General features: G+C 41.6%; 2 protein-coding genes across 2 annotated transcripts; both read left to right on the forward strand.

Moving 5' to 3' along the window:
• The first annotated feature begins 1202 nt into the window (after positions 1–1202).
• Positions 1203–4382, forward strand: LOC116264321 (aspartyl protease family protein At5g10770-like). The gene is made up of 3 exons (XM_031644465.1): positions 1203–1397; positions 2331–2799; positions 3629–4382. The coding sequence occupies exons 1-3, from the start codon at positions 1250–1252 to the stop codon at positions 4380–4382; spliced, it is 1371 nt and encodes a 456-aa protein (XP_031500325.1). The 5' UTR covers positions 1203–1249.
• A 7841-nt stretch (positions 4383–12223) lies between these two features.
• LOC116264323 (aspartyl protease AED1-like) lies at positions 12224–14851 on the forward strand. The gene is made up of 3 exons (XM_050080559.1): positions 12224–12279; positions 12514–13092; positions 14089–14851. Exons 1-3 carry the CDS (start codon positions 12224–12226, stop codon positions 14849–14851), a joined length of 1398 nt encoding a protein of 465 aa, XP_049936516.1.
• The last annotated feature ends 10826 nt before the right edge of the window (positions 14852–25677 follow it).

Raw genomic sequence — 25677 nt, forward strand, 5'->3', positions numbered from 1 at the left:
AAGAGGATAACTGGATATCCTAAAGACAACTTCATGAAATGAAGATGTGTATGTGGAATTTGCAGTTAGCAAGAGGGTTTGGGTGGAAGCTAGATTTATGCCATTGGCCTATAATAACCCAGAGTTTGAAGAAGACAGCCTTGTAATATATCCAGCTAGAAATCCTATGCTCTTATGATTTTCGAAGGATGTTCATAGACCGGCCAGGGAGTGGTTTAGTGGGATTCATGAAACTAGAATTGAGTTATCCTCAAGAATGTATTCGGTATAAATCTTATTGGACTATATGTGCAAAGAGAAGGTAACTATCATTGTCTCTCCTCGAGGGACTGGATTACCAAGATGAACCGATCCAAATGTCTTGTAACTGGGTCTCTAGAAAGACTTAATGTCTCTTTTTCGTTTACGACAACCCCAATGAGGCTTCAAATTAATTGCGTGAATCCATGATGCATTGACCATAGACCGTCAATGTCATTGACATTGAAATAAGATATGTTTGACATATTTTTTTACATAAAAATAATCAAGAAACATTACTTAATTGTACAGGTGCTTCTAGTCATCGACTTTCACGATGATGACAATTTCATCTTTATAGTGCATGATGGAGACGCTAGAGCATTTTAAGAATTTCACATGAAATGTCAAGTTTTTTGGGCATGGATATATAGATGCCAACCAACTGTTAATGCATCAATGCCAATTAAATACTGTATTAAATACTGTATTAAGAAGTTGACTAACATTTCATTTGCACTGTTTTGTTCCCCCTTGCCTATATATATATATATATATAATGATGTTTAAGGAACAATTTAAGTCATTGATTTGAAAATTCGTTGATTGAGAAAAAAAAACAAATTGAACAAAAGTACTTAATGGAGCATTTTTGCCGTCCATTATTATTCCTCCTCTCGACTAGAACTGTAAAAGATGAATGATTGAAATGGTTTCCCATCCATCAAATTTCTGTTTATATATATATATATATATATATATATATATATATATATATATATATATATATATATATATAAAGAGAGAGAGAGAGAGGTGACGTGATAGAGCTGACGAGAGAAAAGAAAAAAAAGTAAAAAAACAATACAGATCATTGTGCTAGTCAGATTCAAAAAGTCTCCAAGCAGAAACTCCCCATCTTAGCAACTTCTGACTTCGTCTTGAATCACAGGACAGACAAAAGCAAGGAGAAGCGCATGAGGCTTTGGAGGGTCGGAAGGAAGTTCCAATGGCTATTAGCGTTTTGTCTCCCTTGCTGTTTGTAGCTGTGTTTGCTCTGCCATTCCTGCAATTAGGCTCATCTGATCCTATCCACCACGTTCAGAGCTTTCGTGTGGAAACGCTGCTACCAAATCCAATCTGCATGCCATTCAAAGGTAGGATCCTTCTCTCCTACGTCCCTCCGCTCTCTTCCTTCTTAACCAGAAAGACGGAAAATTTTGGATATCTATCGATCACCACATCGAGCCCAAGTTTTTAGAAAGAGAGAGAGATCGAATCGATCTTGATTTTGCCTAGTTGATTGTTTCCTTGCATGATCATAGGCACGAATACCTTTACACAATGCAAATTTCCTTCTCGCCCATTCTTTGATGGGAAAAATCTGTGGCCATCTTTCTCAGCACAAAGAAGATCACACGCCATGTTATTTTTTCTTTGCTTGTGTTGTAGAATTGCTTGAATGCGTGAAAATCCCAGAACCGTTCAGAAAAGTCAGCATCAGTCAATTGCTTTTCAAATGGGCTTAGGCGAGATCTGGAGACATGCATGTCCTTCCACAATTGGCCTCAAGACTACAGACTGCAATTATCATCTTTAGCCTAAAGTTTTCACAACAGGAATGAACTCTACAATTTCGAAATTTAGCATTTCCTGTAACGGAATAACCTTCAAACACAAGCAGCAGCTGCTAAAATATGCCTTTGCAACAGTTGGGCTGGCAACTCCTCTTTCCTACAGATCCACCAATGGTTATATATATTTTCCCTTCATAACCAATTACAGTGAATCAATTCATTAATCTGGAACTCCCATAGGAAGAGGCTTCGTAATTATGAGCTGCCATATAAGGTCGATTCACATATTTCTTTTTTTTTAACTCGTTTAGTTGCTACTCATTTAACTATTCTCTTGTTATATCTCAATCTTCATTATATATTCATTATATAGAGTTGAATTTAAACGAGTGTAACTCATTTAACATTTTGAGTCACAAACGAGTCAAAACTTGTGTCGAGTTTTGACAAGCGAGTTTGAATTTGGGTTGATGTATGGGGGCCCTTCATTTTACTCTTGCATGTGTGTGGTAGGTTCCGGCAGCATTCATGGAAAGTCAGTGGCGCAAGTGGTCAGTCGGTTCGGACCTTGTTCTCCCTTCACCGGCGCCAGTACCGATCGGAACTTCACCCAACAGCTCCACCACGACAGTGCTCGGACCAGGTGGATCCACTCGAGGATGCTGCTGGATACCAGTAACAGTACAACCCTTCCGGCCACTGCCGGGATACCATTAGGTTCTATGGAGTTCATAGTAAAGATCGGACTGGGCACGCCGAAAGAGGATTTCCTGGTGCTGTTCGACACGGGGAGTGACGTGACATGGGTGCAGTGCGAGCCCTGCCCAAGCTCCTGCCACTCTCAAGAAGGCCCAAGGTTCGATCCCTCTGCCTCCGCCACATTCCAGTACTTCCCCTGCAATGCAACCCAATGCCGGGAGCTTGGGAAAGAAGGAAATGTTGCAGTTTGCGACGCATCAGTTAGGTGCACGTACCAGGTAAGGTACGATCCATGGTTATACCCGCATACCTTACCTCTTTTCCTGTCACATGGTTGCTATATTCTAGGGTTGAAGCTAAAAATTTTTCTTTAAAATGCTAACCAAATTTTTTACCAAGCGGTGAACAATATTTTTCAAAATGTTTGGAGGTCAAACTAAAATCTTCTTAAATTTAGGAGTAAATTTCTTTTCTGTCCAAATCTAAGGAGGGTGGGAGGGGCTATGGCCCCCTTTGGATTAGATCTCAACAATATTTTTAAAATTTTTACCGCGGTCAAATTATAAATTTTTGAAGTGCTAAGAGTAAATTTTGTTTTTTTCTTTTTCAAAATCTAAGGCATCCATGGCCTCTGCTGCTGTATAGTGTATATAATCGGGTTCGATCATACTTTTTATCAGTCATATGAGTCATTTAATCAGTTAAAAGACTGTTTGGAAGCCACTATATATTGTCTTGCTTTTAGATCTTAGTATAGAATAATTGTTGCCTATAATAATTTTTTGATTCTGCCCTGGATTCGGTGGTGTAGCCACATTGTGACTTGTGTGGGCACCAGTCTTTAAAAGTTTTTTTTTTAAATATGAATTTTTAATATTTATCATTATATATATACAAGTGCCCCAGCTAATTTGAGTATGTTTAAACAAGTGCCTCTTTAACTAATTTTTCTCGCTTAGCTTCTGTCTCAATTGTGATCTCATCATTCGCTCTAATGTTCAGTGATGAACAACGTTTCTCAAGATTGCTAAATGCAGTTCTCTCTTTCACTAAATTCTCAATGGATGATCATCCAATTTGGCGCGGTTCGTGGACCGTGACCTTCTTTACAGGTACGTCGATGGCTCAGAGTCAAGCGGCCATTTCGGGCGGGACACCTTGACACTAACAAGCAGTGACGTGTTTGGCAACTTCCCCTTCGGCTGTGGCACGCACCAGGTCGGCGATTTCGGAAGAGTAGCAGGGCTGCTGGGACTGGGAAGGAACAAGCTGTCCCTCGTGTCCACGACAGCCAAGTACCACGACAGCGTCTTCTCCTATTGCCTTCCATCCTCCAGCTCAACCGGGTTCTTAACATTCGGACCTGATTCAGGGTCCGAATCCGCTTCATTTACGAGACTGCTCACGAATCCCCAAGTGGCAACCTTCTACCTCCTGTCGTTGGTAGCCATCAGCGTGGGAGGGAAGCCCATAAATATGTCTTCCTCCGAAGGCATGATCCTGGACTCGGGCACCGCCATGACACGTCTGCCGTATCCGGTGTACGCTGCACTGAAATCAGCGTTCCATTCCCACATGTCCGCGTACAGTTCTGTTCCGGGAACCCACGGCCTGGACACCTGTTATGACTTTTCAGGGCACACGAGTGTCTTGATCCCGAGGGTCACGTTTCACTTCGTGGGAGGGACGGATTTGGAGCTCCAAGCGGACGCTATCATGATCATTCTCAGTATAAGCGAGGTCTGCTTGGCGTTCGTTCCGCAGGCGCAGACTGGGATCTTAGGGAGTTGGCAGCAAAGGAGGACGCTGATTATCCACGACCTAGCTCGGTCTAGAATCGGGTTCGTGCCCAAGGCGTGCAGTTAATAGTTTGCCTGGGAGCTTTTATTTTATTTCATTTACTTTGATTGGAGAAAATGAAGTGGTTGTTTGGCAATAAAAACACTTAGTCTTGTCGAGTCTCTCGTAAATCTATTAAAAGATTGGGATAGTTTTCATTAAACACTAGAACTACTGTCTCATAAACATGCTTCCATTCATGAAATGTCGTCACTGCCAAACTACCCCTAAATGTTTGCTTCCTTCTCAAACTTCTGATTCGCTGATCGTATTCATAACCGCATTATCTATTTATCAATGAAACTCTATGAGGTCCACAGGTTTTGTGCATTAAAAATAAGAAATTGAATTGAATCAGTTAGGTTGCTGATTTAGTGGTTCAGCTGAATCAGTTATGCATATATAAGCAATGGAAGAATATATTTCTATAAACATCGTGTGTGGAGTTTAGATTTATGCTCAAAATGTCAAATGAATCGAGCTCTAGTTGTATAAGAACTTGACTCGTTTAAACTCAACTCAGCTCAATTACATAAATATGTCATGAATGAGAGATTTTTTGTTGCTGAGTTTTTTTTAAGGGATATTTGGATGCTTAACATAGCATTCTTTTTATCCAATCCTTTTTAACAAATTTTTGTACAATGTGGGGAGTGGTCGTCTGTAATTTTCCATGAAAATTGAGTTTGAATGTTTTTTCCATGAGCATAAAATGTAATTTTTAACCTGCAAATATACAATGTTTTTGTTATACACCGAAATGTGGATAGTTGCAGTTTTGATATCCAAACCCGAAGAATAGTATCTGAATCTGATTTTAATATCTGAATCCAAAGAATAGTATCTGTTTTGATCTATTTCAATTAGTTTGGCGGCGTATGGAGGTTTTGAAGTTGAAACATGTTTGACAATTTTAATGACATGGAAGAATTTGAACCTAAAAACTACATAGTGAATTAATAAACAAGCATATTAATTAAACAATCATACTCTAACAAATAATTGATTGTTAACTCAAATAACCTATAAAAATAATTAATCAAAATAAAAGCAAAATGGTGGTTTACCAAAATAACTGAAAATATTATAACAACATCTAAATCAAGAAATGAAATTATTTATAAAGGATAACAAATAGTATAAAAATAACAATAACATGTAAAGCTAATATCATCGAAAAATTATTTAAAAAAATAAATAATTAAAAATACAAACTTAATGTAGTGATACATAACAATAGATATGTTGTATAATCAAAACAAATTAACCTTGTCAGTTATATATGCTCTCTTAGATAATCTGTTTATCTAATAGGAAATAGATTATAATTTAAACAAGAAATTTCAAAATTTTATTATTTAAAAAAAATAACATTTAATTACTATGCTTAGTATAAAAAACACATAAAACATAAAAAATTATTTTTGAAATCATTTACCCAATTTTTGACAAAATCAACCTGCTAATCACAAAATAGAATTTCTTGAACTTATCATCCTGCTAATCACAAAGTAGAATTTAAAAATATCTGTTGACCTCGGTTTGGAATGTTATAAACGGTCATTTCTAACAAAGGCTAAAATTTGTCCAACCCTTTTTAACAAATTTTTTTGTATAATGAAGGGGGTAGTCATTCGAAATTTTCCATAAAAATCAAGTTTGATTGTTTTTTTCCACGAGCATAAAATGTAAATTTTTAATCCACAAGTATAAAATGTTTTTTCTACCCATTTTTTAAATTTAAACTTCAGACGCATTCTCTAATCGTCGTAGACTCTTTCTACTACGGCTTTCTCCTTGAGAGTTAAAATGGCCAACTCTTACAGCCAGCGACCAACGAACTTCTGTGATCAAGCCATAACGCATGCAAACGAAAACAGTCATGCTCCTCCTTTTTTCTGTCTTCCATCGAGGGTTTTCTATTTGCTCTCACAAAAGAGGGCTTTCTTGGCGATTTCTTTGGAAAAGAAGCAACGGTGGCTTCTCCACCTGCAGCATAGGTACGCAGGCAGCCTTAGCAACAGGCAAGCTCATCCTTGGCGTGTATGACTACCGATAACAAGCTTATTCTCTCTCTCTTTTTCCTTTTTGTTTGTTCTTTTTTCTATTTTTCTCTTACTATATTTTTTTTCTCCTGAGGGCTCTTCACTTCATTTTTTAAGTTCCACTTAAGAGTGCTGTCTTTTGACGACCAACATGCTAGATTCAGGTGTGTGTCAAAAGTTTCAGGGACAGCCTGAGATTCCTACCAAGGCCTTCAAGTGCCCGAGAAACAAATGAGGATTACTGTCATTGGTAAAGTTTAACCTCTTTTTTCTTTTTTGCCTTGAATATGTTTATTCTTTTCCTCATTTTCCTCTTTTTGACCACAAAGAAGTAGCAGATTTGACAGAAAAAGAAATCCGGCAATCAGTGGTCATCTTCCTCTTGAGTGAAACAGAGTCCACCGGCAAATTTCGCTTCATCATTAAGCAAGAGTGTTTCTTCCTTTTTCTTTATGTTTTAGCTTTTGTAAATGATCGGTGGTGACTAAAGTGGCTGCCTCAACACTCCGCTCTATCCAGCAAAATTCTTAGAGAGAACGCAGGGAGTCTGCCATCAGCCATCATAACATAGAACAAAATTTCCCAGTTCTCTTTTTTGTCGTTCTCTATTATCTCCTTTTATCTTTCGTTTGAAAATAGAAATTTGTCATCCAACGATCTCACTGTTTGTAAACGCGATCACTTAAGTTTGAGATTAAAGTATCTTCATCCCTCTCCTAGGTATGCTTTTGCTTTGATTTTTTCTCATATACCTGACTATTTTTTTAGAAAAACTAGTTTTTTTATTGAATTATTAAATTTTACTAAAATTTAGATATTTGGGGTCCACAATATAGCTATAGATATTTCAAAATTAGCGAATTAGTGAAATTGGATTTCAAATTATTAGATTCTGGTATGAAATTGGGTTTGGAATTATCAGATTCAGATATGAACTCAAATTCAGATTCAAATAGGATTGGATTGGATAAAAATTTTAAAAAGTTGGGTTCAGATCAGATTTCAGATGTAAACTTGAAAACTGGATATGGATTGGATTTTGGATATAAACTTGAGAATCAGATTTATATCGGATTTCATATATAAACTTAAAAATCAGATTTGGATTTGGAGTAGAATATCTTTTATCTGAATTTGAATCCAAATATGTAATATCCGATAAGTCAGATATGATAAAAGATATATCCGATCCGAATCGGATCAGTTGACATCCCTACCGATATGGACAACCTTTTAGCCGTACACCTTTATCTGAGATGAATTTTTCTGCATTAAGGGCTGGTAGGAAACACAGAAATTTTAGCAAGCAAGCGATTCAAGTATCAACCAGTTACATGCATATATATATATATTCTATGAATGTTTAACACATGGGCGACCATGTAAAACCATTCCACATATCATGTAAAAGATTTGCACTTGCTTTTAACATCTAATCTTGAAAGTTAGGGGACCTAGTTAAGTACACTACCCATTGCGTATGTGGGAGTAGACTTTACTTTCATGTCCAAACTGTATATGCATGAGTTTGAGATAACAAATATGTATGAAAGAACAAACAAGTATGAGATAATGTTTATGAGATAGCAAAAGATTTATGAGATAATAAGATAATAAACAGAAGAATATATGAGATAACGCCAAACATAAGTATGAGATAACTAAAACATTTATGAGATAATGAGATAACAAACAGATGCATGAGAAAACCTTAAACATAAGTATGAGATAATTCTTATGAGATAAGAAAATATTTACATGATAATGAGATCATGGATGGAAGAATGTATGAGATAACCCCAAACATAAGTATGAGATCATGTTTACGAGACAATAAAAAATTTATAAGGTAATGAGATAACAGACGTATGCTTGAGATAACGCTAAATATAAGTATAAGATAATGTTTATTAGATTATGAGATAACGAACACATGTATTAGAAAGTACTAAATATAAGTATGAGATAATGTTTATGTGATAATAAAATATTTATGAGATAACGAGATACCGCTATAAGTGACACAAAAAATGTCTATACTTTTTTACTACTTAAAGGGCTACATTGGTCATAACCAGCTTCTAAAGTTAATGGCCATTTTGGCACAATGGCGGCGGTTAATGTTGTTGGAGGTATCTTTATGTAAGCATGTGAGAATTTCTAAAAAGTGAAAATGAAGCACATGCAACATCTTCCTTTTATAATTTTATTGCATCTGCAACTTTTTCATATCCCAAAAGTTAGAGTGGGCATAGTCTTGCTTGCAGTGAAGGTTGTAAGTCGTGCTATTTCACTTCTCACTTGAGTAGACGTGTTCATGCAAGCAGGGCATATATATCTCAGAGCTGAATATTTACCTTTGTTTTTATTTTAGCTTCCTTCTACTCAGAGCTTACACTACAAAAAACCTGTTTTTAATGATGCAGAATAAAGGTCAATAATATTCATCCATAATGCGCCAGTAATTTTTTTTGCTGATGCTGTGCATCACGCAAAATGATGCCTCAGTAAAAACATCGTTGTTGGAACCTTTACTGTCAGTAAATTGGTTAGCATTACAGACGTTTCTGCATCAGAAATCCAGTCAAATGAGTGTTAAAAGACTTTTATACTCAGTAAATTACATGACGCCAGACATCATTTAAGCATCAGTAGATCATTTTTTCACTGACGTTAGACCCTCATCTGAACGTGTCCATTTTGTACTAACGTCTTCTTAACATCAATGAATATTTGTTTTAATTTTTTATTAATATGTTGTATGTCACATAATTCCATTAATATTTGATACATATAAAAAAATGCCAAATTGGTAACTGTTAACAATCAACACTCAAACAAATAAGGAAGATGTGATCCACATGTTCTTTCCCATAAAGTGCCCATGCGCTAACATCCAATGATTCAAGAGCAAGCATTCACTGGTTGGATCAAACATGTTCTTTAATGACAAACATTCATGGAGGTTCACCTGCAAGGAGAGCCACACTAGATTTGGAGGTTGCACTGGAGTGGTGCCATGGAGTAAGGAAGCATAAGTGAACCCACAATACTATAACAAATGCATGCCATTTTGATGGATAGAAAATGAGAAGGAAAAGAATACAGGAAAAGGTGGTGGTAGCCAAAGAACAAACCTCGTAGTTATACCAGTTCAATCCAGTTTCTTAGCATTAAGAGCTTGCATGAGAAGATATGAGTTGCAAAAGTAACATGATTAATAAGTCTCCCCTCCCTCTTTCGTTTGCGGTTCCTTACTCACTTCTTTCTTGGGAAGCATACCCTTCAAGAGGGCTATGCTCGTGACGTGACCTTACACTGACAAAATACTGTAAAAATAGTATAATGTTATTGTAATTTGAGAGCATTTCACTGTAAGCCATGAAACATCATATAAAAGTTGCTTAGGAATCCAAAAACATACATATGTACAAATAAAATATATTTATCTCAAGTGGCTTCCCAACCACGATGTGGCTTCACATTAATTACGTGCATCCATGACACGTTGACCATAGATAATTGTTGTCATTGACATTCGAGTAAGATATATTTATCTTATTGTTTACGTAAAATAATCAACAAATTCAAATTACTTGTACAGATGCTACTCGTCATCGACTTTCACGATCGACGATGACCATTTCATCGTTAAGGTGGATGACGTTGACGCTAGAGCATTTTAACGATTTCACATGAAATGCCAAGTTTAAATTGGGAATGGATATATAGATGCCAACCAAGTATTAATGCAGTCTATCAATGCCGATTAATTGCTGTATTCAACTAATATTTGACTTGCACCATTTCATTATATGAATTGGTAGACGCTAGATGGTTAGATGTTTATGTATACAGAATAACTTTTGCCCTTGATTTTTCAAAATTAATGATTCAAAAAAAAAAAACGAAGAAAAAAATGTGATGAAGCATTTTTGTCAACTAGTATTATATCTATCATTTTCTTTATTTTGTTTGCTGCAGATATGTAAAAGATCAATGATTGAATTTGTCTCACATTAATATAGCATCTACTTGGGCAGTTCTCTCTCTCTCTCTCTCTCTATATATATATATATATATATATATATATATATATGTGTGTGTGTGTTTATATAGGAAATTGAATGGTGAATCTAGTTTTTTAAAATCACCTAGCTATCCAATGAAGAGTGTTTGATCCAACATGACGAATGGTTAAAAAAAAAAGAAAACGTAATGAGCATTTTAATTATTTAATATTAGCTTACATCTTTTTCATTCAATGTTTAGTACAAACAACTCTAGTTAGATATTCAATGTTTAGTACAATCAACTCTAGTTAGATAGTTGAATGATTCTAAATAACCAAAGTCAGTCTTCGGCTATATATATATATATATATATATATGAGAGAGAGATAGAGAGAGAGGCGCTGACTAGAAAGAAAGAATAAATAAATAAACAGATCATTAAGTCAGATTCAAAAGGTCTGAATGACAAATCCCGATGTTCACAACTTCAGGGGAGAGACTTGAGCAAGGGAAAACGCATAAGACTTTGGAGGATCGGAAGGAAGTTCCAATGGCTAGTAGCGTTTTGTCTCCCTTCTTATTTGTATTTGTGTTTGCTCTGCCATTCCTGCAACTAGTCTCACCTGATCCTACCCACCCTCTTCAGAGCCTTCGTGTGGAAACTCTGCTATCAAATCCAATCTGCATGCCATTCAAAGGTAAAGATACTTCTCCTCTACGTTCCCCTGTTCTCTTCTTTCTTAACTATCAACCCGAGTTAGTCGGGTCAGCTTTGGTGCACGACTGAATCTTCAGGTCGGAAAATTTTGCAGCAAATAAGATATCTATCGATCACCACATGAAGCTGTACTTTAGAGAAAGAGAGAGAGAGAGAGACAGAAACAGCGATCGATAATTTTGCTTAGTTGATTGTTTTCTTGCATGGTTATAGGCATGAGTAAGTTTACACATTGCGGATTTCCTTCTCGCCTATTCTTCAATGGCAAAAATCTGTCGCCATCTTTCTCAGCACAAGAAACAAATAAAGAACACAGGCTATGTTATTTTTTCTTTGCTTGTGTTGTAGAGTTGCTTGAATGCTAAAAGTCCGAGAACCGTTCAGAAAAGTCAGCATTAGACGGTAGACAAGTCAATTACTTTTCAAATGGGCTTAGGAGAGATCTGCAGACATGTCTTTCGACAACTGGCCTCGTGACCAGAGGCTGCAACTGTCATCTTTAGCCTACATTTCTCAAAACTGGAATGAACTCTAGAATTTCGAAATTAAGCACTTCCTGTAATGGAATATAGCCTTCAAAAACACAAACAGAAACTGCTAAAATATCCCTTTGCAACAGTTCGGCTGGCAACTTCTCCTCCTTCACACAGATCAACCAATGGGCATATATTCTTCGCTTCCAACCAATTACAATGAATCAATTACTTAATCTGCCCATTCCATGGGAAGAAGCTTCCTAGTTATGTGCTGCCATATATGTGCTTGAGGAAGTGAAAATGGCTATATTATTGGATCACTTTGAAAGTGTAGTGATGTAATTTGCCCATGGATACTGCAACCAGTCGATGGACAACGAGATTAGTATATGAGTGTACCGCTTCCCACCCATGTTCCAATGCAACCTTGGAAGATGGGCAGCAGGGGAAAAAGCAATTTAATGTCCCTCTCGAAAATGTGTGGATGATAATTGGAAAAGAATATAGGCAAGAGCAATTTAATGTTGTGAATTTAGACAATTGTACTACTTTTTTTGTATATTCACTTCAGGCCAATTATTAGAGTAAGCGCTTAAGGGTAGGCATCAGATAGTTCATGGGGTATTCTGCTCATGATGGGCTTGGCTTGGCAGCTATTCAACATATGCGCTGGTCTGAATTAAAAAAAAAAGGGGCTGGTTCGGACCAGTCCGGGCAAAGTATTGAGGGCCTCGCACCTTTAAATCTTGCCTCTCCATATTTTAGTAATGGAATGTTACTTTTATGTTGGTTTTTAGTGATAGAACAAATAACCATCAAATCACAGAGGTAGACAGCTGATTATATACATTGTCATCTCAACTTGATTCATCAGACATGAAAAATTTTGAAGAAACAAAACTATAGGAGGGATAATAAGATAAGACAGCATTACTTAAATATAGTAGTCTACTATGTAAATAATGTATGGGAGCTCTTAATTTGTTTTGTTCTGCATGTGTGTGTGGTAGGTTCGAGCAGCATTCATGGAAAGTCAGTGGCCCAAGTGGTCAGTCGGTTCGGACCTTGTTCTCCCTTCGCCGGCACCAGTACGGAGCGGAACTTCACCCAACAGCTCCACCACGACAGCGTTCGGACCAGGTGGATCCACTCGAGGGTGCTGCTAGACACCAGCAACCCGAACGGCACAACCCTTCCGGCCACTTCCGGCGAAGCTTTAGGTGCTCTGGAGTTCATAGTAAAGATAGGACTGGGCACGCCGAAAGAGGACTTCCTGATGCTGTTCGACACGGGAAGTGATGTGACATGGGTGCAGTGCGAGCCCTGCCCAAGCTCCTGCTACACTCAAGAAGGCCCAAGGTTCAATCCCTCTGCCTCCGCCACATTCCAGTACTTCCCCTGCAATGCAACCCAATGCCGGGAGCTTGAGAACGAAGGAAATCGAGCAGCATGCGACGGATCAATTAGGTGCACGTATGAGGTAAGGTACGATCCATGCCTTCCACCCCCATCTCGTGCCCCTTTTCCAGTCATGTGGGCGCTTTAATTTCGTTATATGCGCATCGATCCCGGAAATCCTCTGTTCACCTGGAATGAAGATTCAAATTAAAAAAAAAAAAATGATCCCATTTCATCAAACATTGGATAGAATTTTCGACCCTTGGTGGTGGGAACAGGAAGGGACATCCCGAATTCGCATCACACCCTATATAGAAGTGACCATTGCAGGCAACGGTGAGCTTCCGGCAGACCCATGAATAATTAAAAAGAAAAAAACCGCGGCAGGGGTTTGCTCCGAAGCCCGTCTTCTCGATGAAAAAATTTAAAAAAAATGCTGTAAAACTCTCGATGGAGAGGGTTTCAATGCTAGATAGGTTACTGAGAGAGAGAGAGAGATAGCGACCATCGATAGACGACGATGCCGCTGCCGAATGCCGGTCATTTTTTTCCGGTGATAGAAAAAAGAAATAAAAACAAAATTGAAAAAAGAAAAAAGAAAAAGAAACCCACCTGCTCCGGTGTTGCGTTTTCTCGTCTGACCTTCCCGCGAGGCCACCGACCGATCATCATCAGCCTGTGACGCGTCGCCGGTCGCCGGAGCAGCGTCTCGATGAAGAAAGAGAGAGACGGGTAAATAACGTTTTTATCATGCAGCAGCACCACATGCTGCTCATGAAGCTGTAGTGCGGGAATGAATCGAATTGGGCTCGGTTGGTTTGAGAAACACTGCAGTCAATTTGGATTGCAAAAACCTTAAGGTTGACCCGGTTCACTAAAATTCGATTGAGTCAACTTGCCGAGTTTCCGAACTAAGTTGGTGGTTCAGTCGTTACAGATCCGAGATCCGAGTTCAAGTCACTGGTTTCCCAATTATGTGATGAAAAGCATTTCTCAAGAAATTTACGATTGATTCTTTCACTAAATTGTGAATGGATGATTGACAAATTTGGTGCTGTTTGTGGACCATGTCCTTCTATGCAGGTACGGGGATGGCACGGACCACTCAAGCGGCCATTTCGGACGGGACACCTTGACGCTGACGAGCAGGGACGCGTTTGCCAATTTTCCCTTTGGCTGTGGCCTGGAGCAGGTAGGCAATTTCGGAAGAGGAGCAGGTCTGCTGGGACTGGGAAGGAACAAGCTGTCCCTCGTGTCCATGACGGCCAAGTACTACGACAGCGTCTTCTCCTACTGCCTTCCATCGCCCTCCTCAACCGGGTTCTTGACATTCGGACCTGATCCAGGGTCCGAATCCGCTTCATTTACAAGGCTGCTCACGGTTCCCCATGTACCAACCTTCTACCTTGTGTCGTTGATAGGCATCAGTGTGGGAGGGAAGCCCCTAAATATGTCTTCTTCCCAAGGCATGATCCTGGACTCAGGCACCTCCTTCACAGGTCTGCCGGATCCAGTGTACGCTGCACTGAAGACAGCGTTTCATTCCCACATGTCCGCTTACAGTTCTGTTCCAGGAACCAACGGCCTGGACACCTGTTATGACTTTTCAGGGCACACGAGTATCTTGATCCCGAGGGTCACGTTTCACTTCGAGGGAGGGACGGATTTGGATCTCCAAGCCGACGCTATCATGATCGGTGCCGGCGCCGGCATGAGCGAGGTTTGCTTGGCCTTTGTTCCCCAGGCGCAGCTGGGGATCTTAGGGAATTGGCAGCAAAGGAGGACGCAGATTATTCATGACCTCCCTCGGTCTAGAATTGGGTTCGTACCGGGGGCGTGCAGTTGATGGGGATCAAAGATTCAAAATTGATCCTTACCTCTTTCATGGGAGCTTTTATTTTCTTTCATTCATTGTGTGTCTTTGGAAATAGTAACAATATATTACCATTCTATGTATCTGTCAAGCAAACTCACGAAACATTTTAAAAACTTTTTAGGATTGATGCATAGAACAGAACGGTAACATTCTGTTACTCTTTCCAAACAACCCCTGCTTGGTTCTGAAACTTGGATCTTACTCATTCATCATTGCGCGTTAGATGTTCATATCCATTATTTAGTTCTCGATGAAACTCTGTGAGGTGCATAAGTTTTGTGCATTACTGCTTTTCAAAATAGGAAATTGATTTGGACCGGTTAGGGTGCTGAGTTAGTAGGTTGAACCAGTTAAGCATATACGTAGGCAACAGAACAATATTTTTCTATAAACATCATATGTGGGAGAATTGCAACAGAATTAATTCAACTAGATTAAGACTTTTAAGATATTTATAAAAATTGCAAAAATTAAATAGCGTGAAGCATTGGACCCGTGAATTGGTTACTGCAATCGATTTGGTTTTTGTTGTATCACCAAATCATGCAACTAGGTTTTCGAAACTCGTTAAAAAATTGATTTTCTTAAAACCCATTTTTCACAAAAATCTTTTTTTTTATTATGTCATCCAAACACAACCTTAGTTATTAGCCTCAACACACTGAAATATGGCATGTATTAGTGTGAAGGTTGTAATATGAGCATATGTGCAAAAGGTTTTGTGTGTGTGTGTGTGCGTGTGAGGTGAGCGTGTACGCCTTCATATGTGTGGTTGATTTTCAACATTAATATAAAGTCCACTAAAGGAATTGCATGCTTGCAAAGAATACAAAACTTACTCTTTAAGCAATAACTTAAGGACCACAATTATGAATAAAAGAAGCATCAATTGTAGGATTAAAAATCTCATAATAGCATATGGAATATGTCAAATAGCCTTGGATGAAACTTTCATGTGAATATCCTCCTAAACTTTACATCTAAAAAAAAAAAAAAAAGAAATTACTAATATCTTCTCACCTAGATCCAGTCCCAAAGGAGTTTGAGTTGTGTGCGCCACTAGATGCATGCATCAAACATACGCCTAAACAAAAAGAGAGAGAAAGAGCCCATAGAATCTGGAATACAAAATTTGGTCTTAGATGGGATGCTTTGTGTGTGGTTGGGCAAGCATAAAAGAAAGTGAAATCTGCTTGCAGTTCACGTCAGTCAAGAGGAAGAGCTCATGGTTGCTTTCATACGATATCTGCAGGGGTAGCGGCAGCAAAACGATCTTTGATGTCTGCAGATTTAACTCTGTGGTTTGTTTCCCTGAACTGCAATATTTTGAAGACATCCTTGTATCATTGAGCTTTCCGGGCATGGATGATTGGCGTTGCAGGGACAAATTTTTCTTTCATTTTCCACCTATCTGCACTCTTAGACTTACCAGCCAATCACCACCCGTATGGAAACTCAAGGAACAAGGGACAACCAGGCTTTGCCTCAACTCGATGATTTAGTCTTTTTCTTAATAGCAGAACTTTACAAAGACTCAAAGCATTAGAACTCATCTGTTACGAGTCAGCCTAAAGCTCGGCTAGCCTGCGCCGGGACCTCTATCGAAAACAAACGAGATCTAAGTGAGGTTATGTTTTCTGGTGAGGGCACGCCCGCCAAATGCGCGAGGGAACGTAGGGAGGCACTACACCGGAATACTCACCTTTGCAGTGAGGGTATTGTCAGATTCTTCTAGAGGAGTGTTGGTTGCCACTATTGGAAGAGTCTAGCAACGATCATCCCAAACCAAGGCCTTCGGGTAGGCATCCATGCATTCCTTTTAAACACGAAGAGGTTTAGAGGCGGCTGTCCTATAGGGAACGTGGAGGAGATAGCGGCACCCATGGTTCTAGTAGCGGCGATCATCCCCACATCCGACTACCGGCGAAGCTTCTACTATCGAGATAAGTACACGTTCTTCCCATCACTTGGCTGTAGAAGTTTTGGTTCTAGACCAATCTAATAGATGAACGTAAGGGTGACCTTTGCATTCGAGAGAAACCTCATCTAACTGAGGTTTCATCCAAGCAGTATCAAACTAGATTGAAGATTTAATCATTGGATCATCTAGGGAGAGATCGATGCATTCGGCTGTCTAAAGGAAGCAGTCTAAATTTGATTCATTCCATGGTCATTTACCGCTTGATGCTGTGTTTTCATGTTCATGGCGTGAGGAACTGATCCATTATTTTCTACGGTGTGGAAAGAGGAAGAAGAAGGGAGTTCGATTGGTCGATATAAGCCGCATTTTCCTGCTACAACTGGTTGCAGACCTGTCTGATCAGACCTAGATTTTCAATGGTCTGCTGGGAGTATGAAGACGTGCTTGGTACCATTGGAATTGTCTGAATCTTATCTGCAACATATCCAATTTTTGCGGTGATCGGAGTCCGTTTGGTAGGGGAACCAGCAGCGGAATCAGACTGGACTGCACCGACGACTTTGCCGGAACCCTAGATGTCATTTGGCACTGCCGGCCTCATTTCCAACTGGATTTTAGTTCATTTGAGAATTTGGTGATATATTTCACTTTTGCCCTTGTTGTCCTTTAAATTCGTTAAAAGTCACATTTGATTATTTGAGGGCATTCTGGTTCAAGGAAGAACAAGAAACCCTAGTGCTAAGAAAGGAAAAGGGGCATCACCTAGATAAACTTTCCCTAGAGCTTCTCCAACAATTTCGGAAGTTGATCAAAGGGAGGATCGTGGTTGGACACATGGAGAACCTCGAGGACCAGCCCTCGTCCTGCAGGTGAGACACTTTAGGAAAGAATTTGAAAGAGGAAAGGAGGGAGCAACATGTGTCCCTTGGAGATTGCATGTTAAAAAGGGAAGATCACTTACTATGACCGGCTCCTACAATTTTGGAAAGTGGCTGGCGCATCCTAGGTCCATTGAACTTGGACAGAGCTGGATTAGGAAGGAAAGGGCTAACACACATCCAAGTGGGGCTATCTCTCAACACGTGGAAGCATCCTCACCACATCGGGTGACAAACTTGGAAAGAGAAGGATATGCGCCAACTTTGAAAGGGATCTTTTGCCAAACATGATCAACACCAATCAAAGAAACTATCAATCACCTCCACCTAGTAGGAAGATGATTTGATCCCCAACTCGGAAGGAAATCCATTCCTGAAGGAGAAGGACGAGCCAAACCCTATCAGCCACTTGGAGGAGATCTCGCCAGCCATTGGAGAGACAATGGTAATCCTAAGGCAGTTGAAAAGGAGACATACTGCTGGAATCCGATCAACGTACCTCTTGGAGAAGAAGCAATGTTCGTCGGAGATTGGAAGACATGCAAGCGTTGGCGCTTCCAATGCTAGCCTCCCCTATTGACGTAACTTCCATGGGGATCAATTAACATCAGGTGAAGTACACCTACTCGGCTTATTCATCTTTTCTTATCGTTTGGATTGTAATTACTACATATTCCTTCATTGGTTCAACTGTACGAGGACAAACCGAGGCTAGATTGAGATTGGTGGAAGAGTGCATGTGCCGCAGGAGACAAGGTTGCTGCTGGCGTTATCTTGCCAAAACCTTAGGAGCGAAATATAGCAGAAAGTTGTAACGTTCTTATACTGTTGATTCATATAGTCTTCACGATGACGGCTTTCCCCATTTGGAAGTTAACATACTGTTGAATTCTGATCTTTGATGCTAGTTTTTTTTATTCATATCATATTCCAACAAAGGAGCAAGGCTTCAAACGCAACCGTGAGCGATTTGTTACTTGGGAAGAGGAAGGCGCCATTCGGCGACCGTTTCCCCCAAAAGTCTCACACACAACTTGGTGTTACATGAGATTCTAGTGACTAGATTCCCTCTTCTCGTTTGCTTCATTGTTCTAATTCAAGGTGCCAGATTTGTTGCCCATAACCGAAAGTAGCGGGATACTGAGGGGCAGCTACTTGTTGGACTCGAGGAAGGGTGTTGATTGTTTTCAGCCTGCCTATTGGCTCACAACCGGCTGGAACCCCTCTAAGGCCCACTCGGCTAAGGACACTGTTTCGGGTTGTCTTGACCACCTAGGGGTTTGGGTGTAGTTTTCTGTGATTAAGGATTGTTAGGGTGGTTTGTTGTGGTTTGATGTATGTTGAGTGAGGAGTGTTTTGATGTATCGCTGTGAGTTGTATAAGTCTCACAATCTTTGGTAGATTCTTGTAGTAGGCTTGAAAACTTGGGACGGGATTAACCTCACTTGTACACCCTTGTCCTATTTCATTTGTGTTGGGGTGATTGTCCTCTATTTCTGCTTCTTCTTCTTCCCTTATTCCCTTCTTTCATGGCCGAAGGATCAAAGGATTGGAGATTACAATGAGGAGGCTGCTGACTTCTTCTCATACATCTTCAAGTCCATGCTAATCCCGACGTGCAAGTTTAAGTGACTCACGGAGCATTCTTCCTCAACCTCGGAGGAGTTTAGAGGCCGGTTTCACTATACGAGAAGGCTGCAACGTAAGATATCACCTGTGGTTCTAGCCACTTCAACCCGAGTGACATAGACAACCAGAAAGAAAGAACGAGTATCAGATGTGCCTAAGTTGGAATGCAAGTTACAATTGGTGTTTACATCCTCTTCATCTTGACTAGACGGCCGTAGTAAATCAACTCTCATGTCCATGGGACCTAGTTATTTCCTATTCATTTCTAGACAACAAGATTAGTAGCAATTTCATGGGAGAACCCATGGACATTGAGCTGTTTTAGTGCTTAGAAGACTGCGTTATACCAGTGGAGACAGTTGAGTGTTTTGGTGAGATCTTCAGTCGCTGGGGGCAAATCTAGTCGAAAGGTATTTCCTGTAACTTCCACCCCATGTTAAAGAGTACCAGGGTCCAAGCAAAGCCAGATCAGGTCATGATTAGAGTGCAGCCAAAACATGACTGGTAGGACACCCTTCTAACCGTTGCGCTAGGTTTACACCGCCAGATTCGACATACTGGTGATCGCTTCTCAAGTTTCAGTTGAAAATCTTAGCCACCATCCGAGCTAGTGATTATTTCCATTTTGCCCTTCGTATATTAAATCATTATTATCTTGTACTTCATGTCTGGAGCCACGTTGGCCATTTTGCGAAAGGACATGTGGGTAAGGGCAAAACCCTAACTGCCGAAGATTGAGCCACCCCCTTTGCAGCCGGTTATGTTGGCAAAGTAGTCATCAACGCTCGCCATCTTCCAATGGTTATTCTCTCCAATTTTCCACGTAACAGCCAGCTAGGCAATGTGAGCAAAAAGGAAGGAGATCGTAGTTGAATCTAGACGTGCAAGAGGGCAGGAGCGTGTACTCTGAACGAGCAAGAAAGTTGGGGCGGTTTTGGAAGGTAACATGGGGAGTTGCCACATTCAAGTAGTAAACCCCCCCCCCCGGTTGGCGCAAATTAAGGAGGTGTCGCACAAAAAGGAAAGGGGCCAACCCCTAGAATCAAGGAGACCTCCTCGCCACCACCCTCACCCTAGACATGGCTCAAAAAGGCAATTGGTGGGCCGAGATTAGTGGAGGAGTTATCAAAGACATGTGTCCCTTTTGGCAAGCCATCTTGTCGATATCCAAGTACGAGGACCCCCATCCACCTCTCCTCATCGCACGAAGGCTTAGGAGTTGCTATCACCTTGCATCCTCATCAGCAACCAACGAAGGCAAGTCCCTTGAACCTTGAAGGAGAGTCACGCCGCGCCCCCTCGCCAATCGGGACCCTAATCTCCTCCATGACCACTCAAGGCGAGCTAGGATCAATGGCAACCTCCCTTCATCCGTGAGAAGGACTACGTCTGAGGAAGGTGTTGAACATCGAAGGCAAGGACTGAGGCTGATCACATCATAAGCGTGCGGGAGTAGCTGTGGCCGGGAGTACCGTAGCTGCAATATCTGAAGGCAGCCTTCGTTGTCGGTCTTCTCCTCAGATTCCCTTGCTGAATTACATCGGGTTTTGCCTTGACAGGTGATCTTTAGCCATCCTATAGTAGCAGGGGCGAGAGTGCTATTTGCTTTTGACCCGGCTTCGGTCATTGCATCTGGCTGTGGTCCCTCTAAGGCTTAATAGCCAAGGACATGACCGAGGGATTGCTGAGACTACCTAAGGGGATTTTGGGTGTGGTCTGTCATGCCTAGGCATGCTTGACAGGGTGGTTTGCATGTGGATAGTTTGAATGGTTTGTGAATGAGGAGAGTTCTGTTGTATCGTTTGCGGTTGTAACAGCCTCACATCCCTTTCAAATTCTCTATAATAGGTCAAAACTTGGGGCGGTAAACCTTACTTGCACTCCTTTCATAGGGAAATGTTATAGGTCTACCTAGGACCATGTCGAGAGGCATCGAGGAGGCTAAGGATGACACTAGTGACGGGCGGCCAGCTAGGATGAAGACCTTGAACACAGCAAAGAGGCATGTATGAATGTGTTGTGAGGTTATCGAGTCACATGACTATAGCGTGCAACCAAAGAGGATTGTCAAAGGAGGCAGTTGAACGTCTAAGGAGGCTAAGGAGATTGCTGCAGCAGTGGGAGGCCATAGCCGACAACGAGGAGGAGCGACCGGCCAAGGGTGCTCGACAGCACCCGACCGTAGGCACTAGGCATGCCGACGGATGCTGAGAGCAAGAGGCGGGGCTGCAGGCAGACGAGGCCGTGGTCGAGAGCGGGCCGAATGCAGAAGGAGTGATAGTGGCAGATGAGGAGCGTTGCAAGGCTAACGCCCTGTAGGCAGCGACCCCAGGGGATAGTCGCGTGAGGCACTTCATGCGTTGTGAGGCTAACAGCCTAGTCGGGCAGCATACGATAGGTACTTTAGATTCTATGGAGGTTATTTCAAATGTCCAGACAGGTTACGGACTTTAGCAGGCAGCCGATACTGAGTTGAGTCAAGTCGGTCCAGATTCAGTCACATCTATACATAGTCCACTTTCAAACTTAGCCCAATCGGACCAAGTGTGGGTAGTGATTACCAAGGCAGAAATGAGAAAGCAGACCAGGTCCGATCAAGGCACGAGTGGGTCAGACCAAGAGCTGGGCACGGTTCGGGTCAACAGGATCGGGTTTGAGGGAGCGATAGAGGTTAACAGCCTATGGGGAACATAGGCACGAGCCTAGTGCTCATGCGTGTGGTGGAGGAGAGTCAGTGCGTGGACTCGGTTGGGTTTCGAATAAACTAGACCGACTCGATCGGTTCGGTTCACACGTACATAAGCTGTTTTGTTTCAGTTTTGCTTTTGTATCGTTTCGAGACGAGACGCTGGCATGAACCAGGATGCTTTGCCTATATAAGCAAAGCGATGTAATAACCCTGGGATATGTGCTAATGATATTTTGAAGAGTTTTCTCCCGCAAGGAGTTTGTCACTATGACGGCTTTGTTGGCGCCATCTTTAAGTCTGGTCAAAAGCCATTTCCAGCGAAGATTACTAGCTGAAAACTAGAGGGATAATGCCAGAGGTTGTCACCGAAATCTAGACCATCGTCTTCCCCAGGTCATGAGGTGAAGTTTGAGTTGTGCTGGTTTCTCAGCCACAGGGAGACCGAGAGGCAGAGCTCAACATTGGGGTTGTAGGAAGGAAACGCTACCATTCGTTTGGTGTCGGCTTGATCCCTGCAGAACGACATCTTGGAATCCCCTCTTCTACCGTGTTAATATCGATCTTCTCTACCGATACTTTCCTAGGGGATTTATCATCCCAATTGGATAGCATCATCCGCGCTAACGCCCAATACACATTCCAACTAGCATTGGTCTAAAGTATCTGGGTAGATCCACAGATTTTTGTCGATTGAAGGGTTGAACTAACGGGAGGTGCTAACAAAATCTAGTGCATTCGATATCGGTCGAACGCAAGTTTAATCGGGAGATCCTCATTGTTGTTGTGTTGATTTAAGGATTTTTAATTTGTGGACGAAAAATGAATTGATAAGAGACAGATTTGAATGAGAAATTGATCGGGGAATCGACTGTGTTTGTTTCTCCCTGTTTGCCGCCAACCAACCTCCGATCAGGCATGAATTGCACGCAATCAGGTGAACGTTTGGGCAATCGGTCATTTGCATAATCATTTGGACCAATTTTGAGAGCAATCAAAGCTCAGATGGTGGATTTATACCCTCTAGTTGGATTTTCGGGGGGAAATCGACGGCGCTGGAAGCAAATCGCTGCCAGTTGACAACATCTACGGTTTCACACAAAACAGGGGCCTCCAAAACCGATCTGGTCTGGTGCATCAATCTGACCATTCTCAGACCCTTCTCATCGTTAATTGATGTTCATATCCATTCATACACATTGCTCTGTGCGAATTGGGGAAAATCCTCAAATTCTATCGAGGGAAGTCTAGAAACCACCGTCAGAGTCCTCTATTCTTCAACAAATAGAGTGTCATTTCTAGCAAGAGAAGAAGTGGATCTGATTTTCGAGGAGGGATCAGTTTGAATTGCAAATTTGGCCATCTATTTTTCTATTCCTCGACAATCTACATACCAAATTTCAGGGCAAACAGAGCAACAAATGAATTTCTACAGGTTCGTGAATCCTAGCTCCACTACAGGCAAGAGAAACCCTAGCTGTCAGAGTTTTTGGCAAGTTGGCACCATTCCAGCTCTTTCCAAAAGCATCCCCGACGATTTAGAAGGAGGAATCTTGCCAAGGAAGGTGGGAGGACAAGTGGCAGCTCGTGGTGGAATGCACCAAAAGGAGGAAGCTATCCCTTTTGGGACTTTTTCAGAGGGATTCAAGGATTGTGTGCCACCTCGCCTCGTTCAAAAAGGGAAAGAGCGCACTTTCCCTTAACCGTTCCTAACTTTCATGAAGGAAGATTCTAGACAACTCAACAAGAGAGTGCCACGTGTTCAGTGGCATCTCGCACGTCCTCAAGAGAGATATCCTTCCCCAAACTGCCTCCTATACTTTAGGAAAGGGTGAGGGGTGACTCGGTGCAATAAACCAAGCCATAACCGAGCAAGGAGAGAGATTGTGACACGTTAGTCCTGGGAGCATCATGGCCGTACACATGGTGGAGCTCTAGGCAACGTGGGGTCTCAACTGCGAAGGAGGGCTAAGCCTCGATCAAGGTAGAGGACTGAACCCTAGCAGCCAAGAGAATGAGGGATCGTGTGCATTGGTGGACCAACCGAAGGACTAAGAGGAGCCGAGGAAGAGAAGGTGTTCATTGCCGATTCCCGATTTACATTCCTCGCCAGAAGGGAGCTCCGATCACCGGAAGATGGAAGACATGCATGTGTGATCGCTTCTCACACTTGCCTCCCCATAACTTCAACACTTCCTAGGGGTTACTCGCGATTCCGGTAAACTGCATCCACACTCTTGATTCTCAATTTCTTATTATTTGGATTTTAACTACCATGAAACTTGCTTGGACTGGCCAGACCCTTGTTCGTGAGATTGAGGGAGCTATACCAGCCGTGGATCATCTCGGAGGAAGGGTGTTCTCTTGCTAGACCTAAGGAGCGCAAAAGGGATTGAGGAAAGCCTCAACGTTCACCGGTGTTACCGGCGATTGCTACCCCATTCAAGCTACAATTGACCGGGGTTCAAACCGTCATACACGGTGAAGGCTCTCCTCTTTGGAAGTTGATATCTTGTCAATTTTCCGAACTTAATACTTGTTAGATTTTGCACCTCTAATTGATTTCCAACAAAGCATCGTTGGGTTTCAACCATGGCCGTGAGTGAATTGCCACCTGGGAGAGAAGAAACCGCGTCCGTTGGTTGATATCGACGATTGCATCCCCCAATCGATACGAAGCTTGACTCTTGAGGTTAATCAGACATCGGGTGACTAGAATAACTTCTCTCCCTTACGATTATTCTTTGATAGAATAGTAAACTCTTCATTGTTGCTTTTTATAATCAAACATTCAATTGTTGCCCGTGACTTGGAGGAAGCTGAATACCGGGGTGCAACGACTAGTTGCTGGAGATTCACCATCACTGAAGCTAGTCGAGTCCCCAAGCGAGGCCTCGGGAGGTAAACTCGGTTCACCCTATAGAACCATGGGATGTGTGTATTTTATTTCAACCGTCTTCGGACAATACAATCGGCTAGAGTCCCTCTAAAGCCGTGGGCTGAGGACACGACTCCCGGATCATGAGCCTACCTAGGGGCAAGGGTGTGGTTTGGCCACCTAGGGATTACATGGCAGGATGGAATCGATTGCGTTGAATGCTTGAGTGAGGAGAGAAATCTTGTACACTGCAGTTGTACTAAGCCTTCTCACCCACTTTAGTCAAGTTGTGGTAATAGAAATCGGGATTGGGGAAGCCCTACTTGTACTCTCTTGATCTACTTGTAAGTCGGGGTAAATGTCTGGTGGGGAACCAATCTTTGTAATTAAAAGTTTACACCCTTGACTTCGGCAACCTCCTCCAAGACTTGGGTGAAGGATCGGCCAGCACTCTCTTATTTTCTGTCGCCGCAACTTTGATCCTATCATATTCATTGTCCTAGGGAAAATTTGAGTCGGAGTGACTGTCTGGCTGGGTATTCAATTTGTATATAAACATGTTTTGGTTTTGCCGGATGGCTCCTCCGAGAGATCTTGGGAGAGGATCGGCATCTGGCAGAGGCTTTGGTCGACGCTGGGTCCGAGTCCCATCAATTCCTTATATAAATGTTGTAGGTGATTGCTCCGCGCTCGAAGGAGGGAACACCAATAATTATGGTCTTACCATAATTTTCGGACTATCTGCTGCTGCCGGCCTGCTTCTGCCGACTTATGGCTTGATGTTTGTTGCTTTGGGACCAGGAA

The sequence above is a fragment of the Nymphaea colorata genome, chromosome 11, assembly GCF_008831285.2.
Source record: "Nymphaea colorata isolate Beijing-Zhang1983 chromosome 11, ASM883128v2, whole genome shotgun sequence".
NCBI classification, from domain to species: domain Eukaryota; kingdom Viridiplantae; phylum Streptophyta; class Magnoliopsida; order Nymphaeales; family Nymphaeaceae; genus Nymphaea; species Nymphaea colorata.

Bases quoted from the DNA above. Each gene is read 5' to 3' on its own strand.
- LOC116264321 (XM_031644465.1), top strand. From the start codon at position 1,250: ATGGCTATTAGCGTTTTGTCTCCCTTGCTGTTTGTAGCTGTGTTTGCT. The intron at 1,398-2,330 runs GTAGGATCCTTC...TGTGTGTGGTAG, and splicing joins AATCTGCATGCCATTCAAAG to GTTCCGGCAGCATTCATGGA. The intron at 2,800-3,628 runs GTACGATCCATG...CCTTCTTTACAG, and splicing joins AGGTGCACGTACCAGGTAAG to GTACGTCGATGGCTCAGAGT.
- LOC116264323 (XM_050080559.1), top strand. From the start codon at position 12,224: ATGGGGTATTCTGCTCATGATGGGCTTGGCTTGGCAGCTATTCAACAT. The intron at 12,280-12,513 runs GTCTGAATTAAA...ACAAAACTATAG, and splicing joins GCTATTCAACATATGCGCTG to GAGGGATAATAAGATAAGAC. The intron at 13,093-14,088 runs GTACGATCCATG...CCTTCTATGCAG, and splicing joins AGGTGCACGTATGAGGTAAG to GTACGGGGATGGCACGGACC.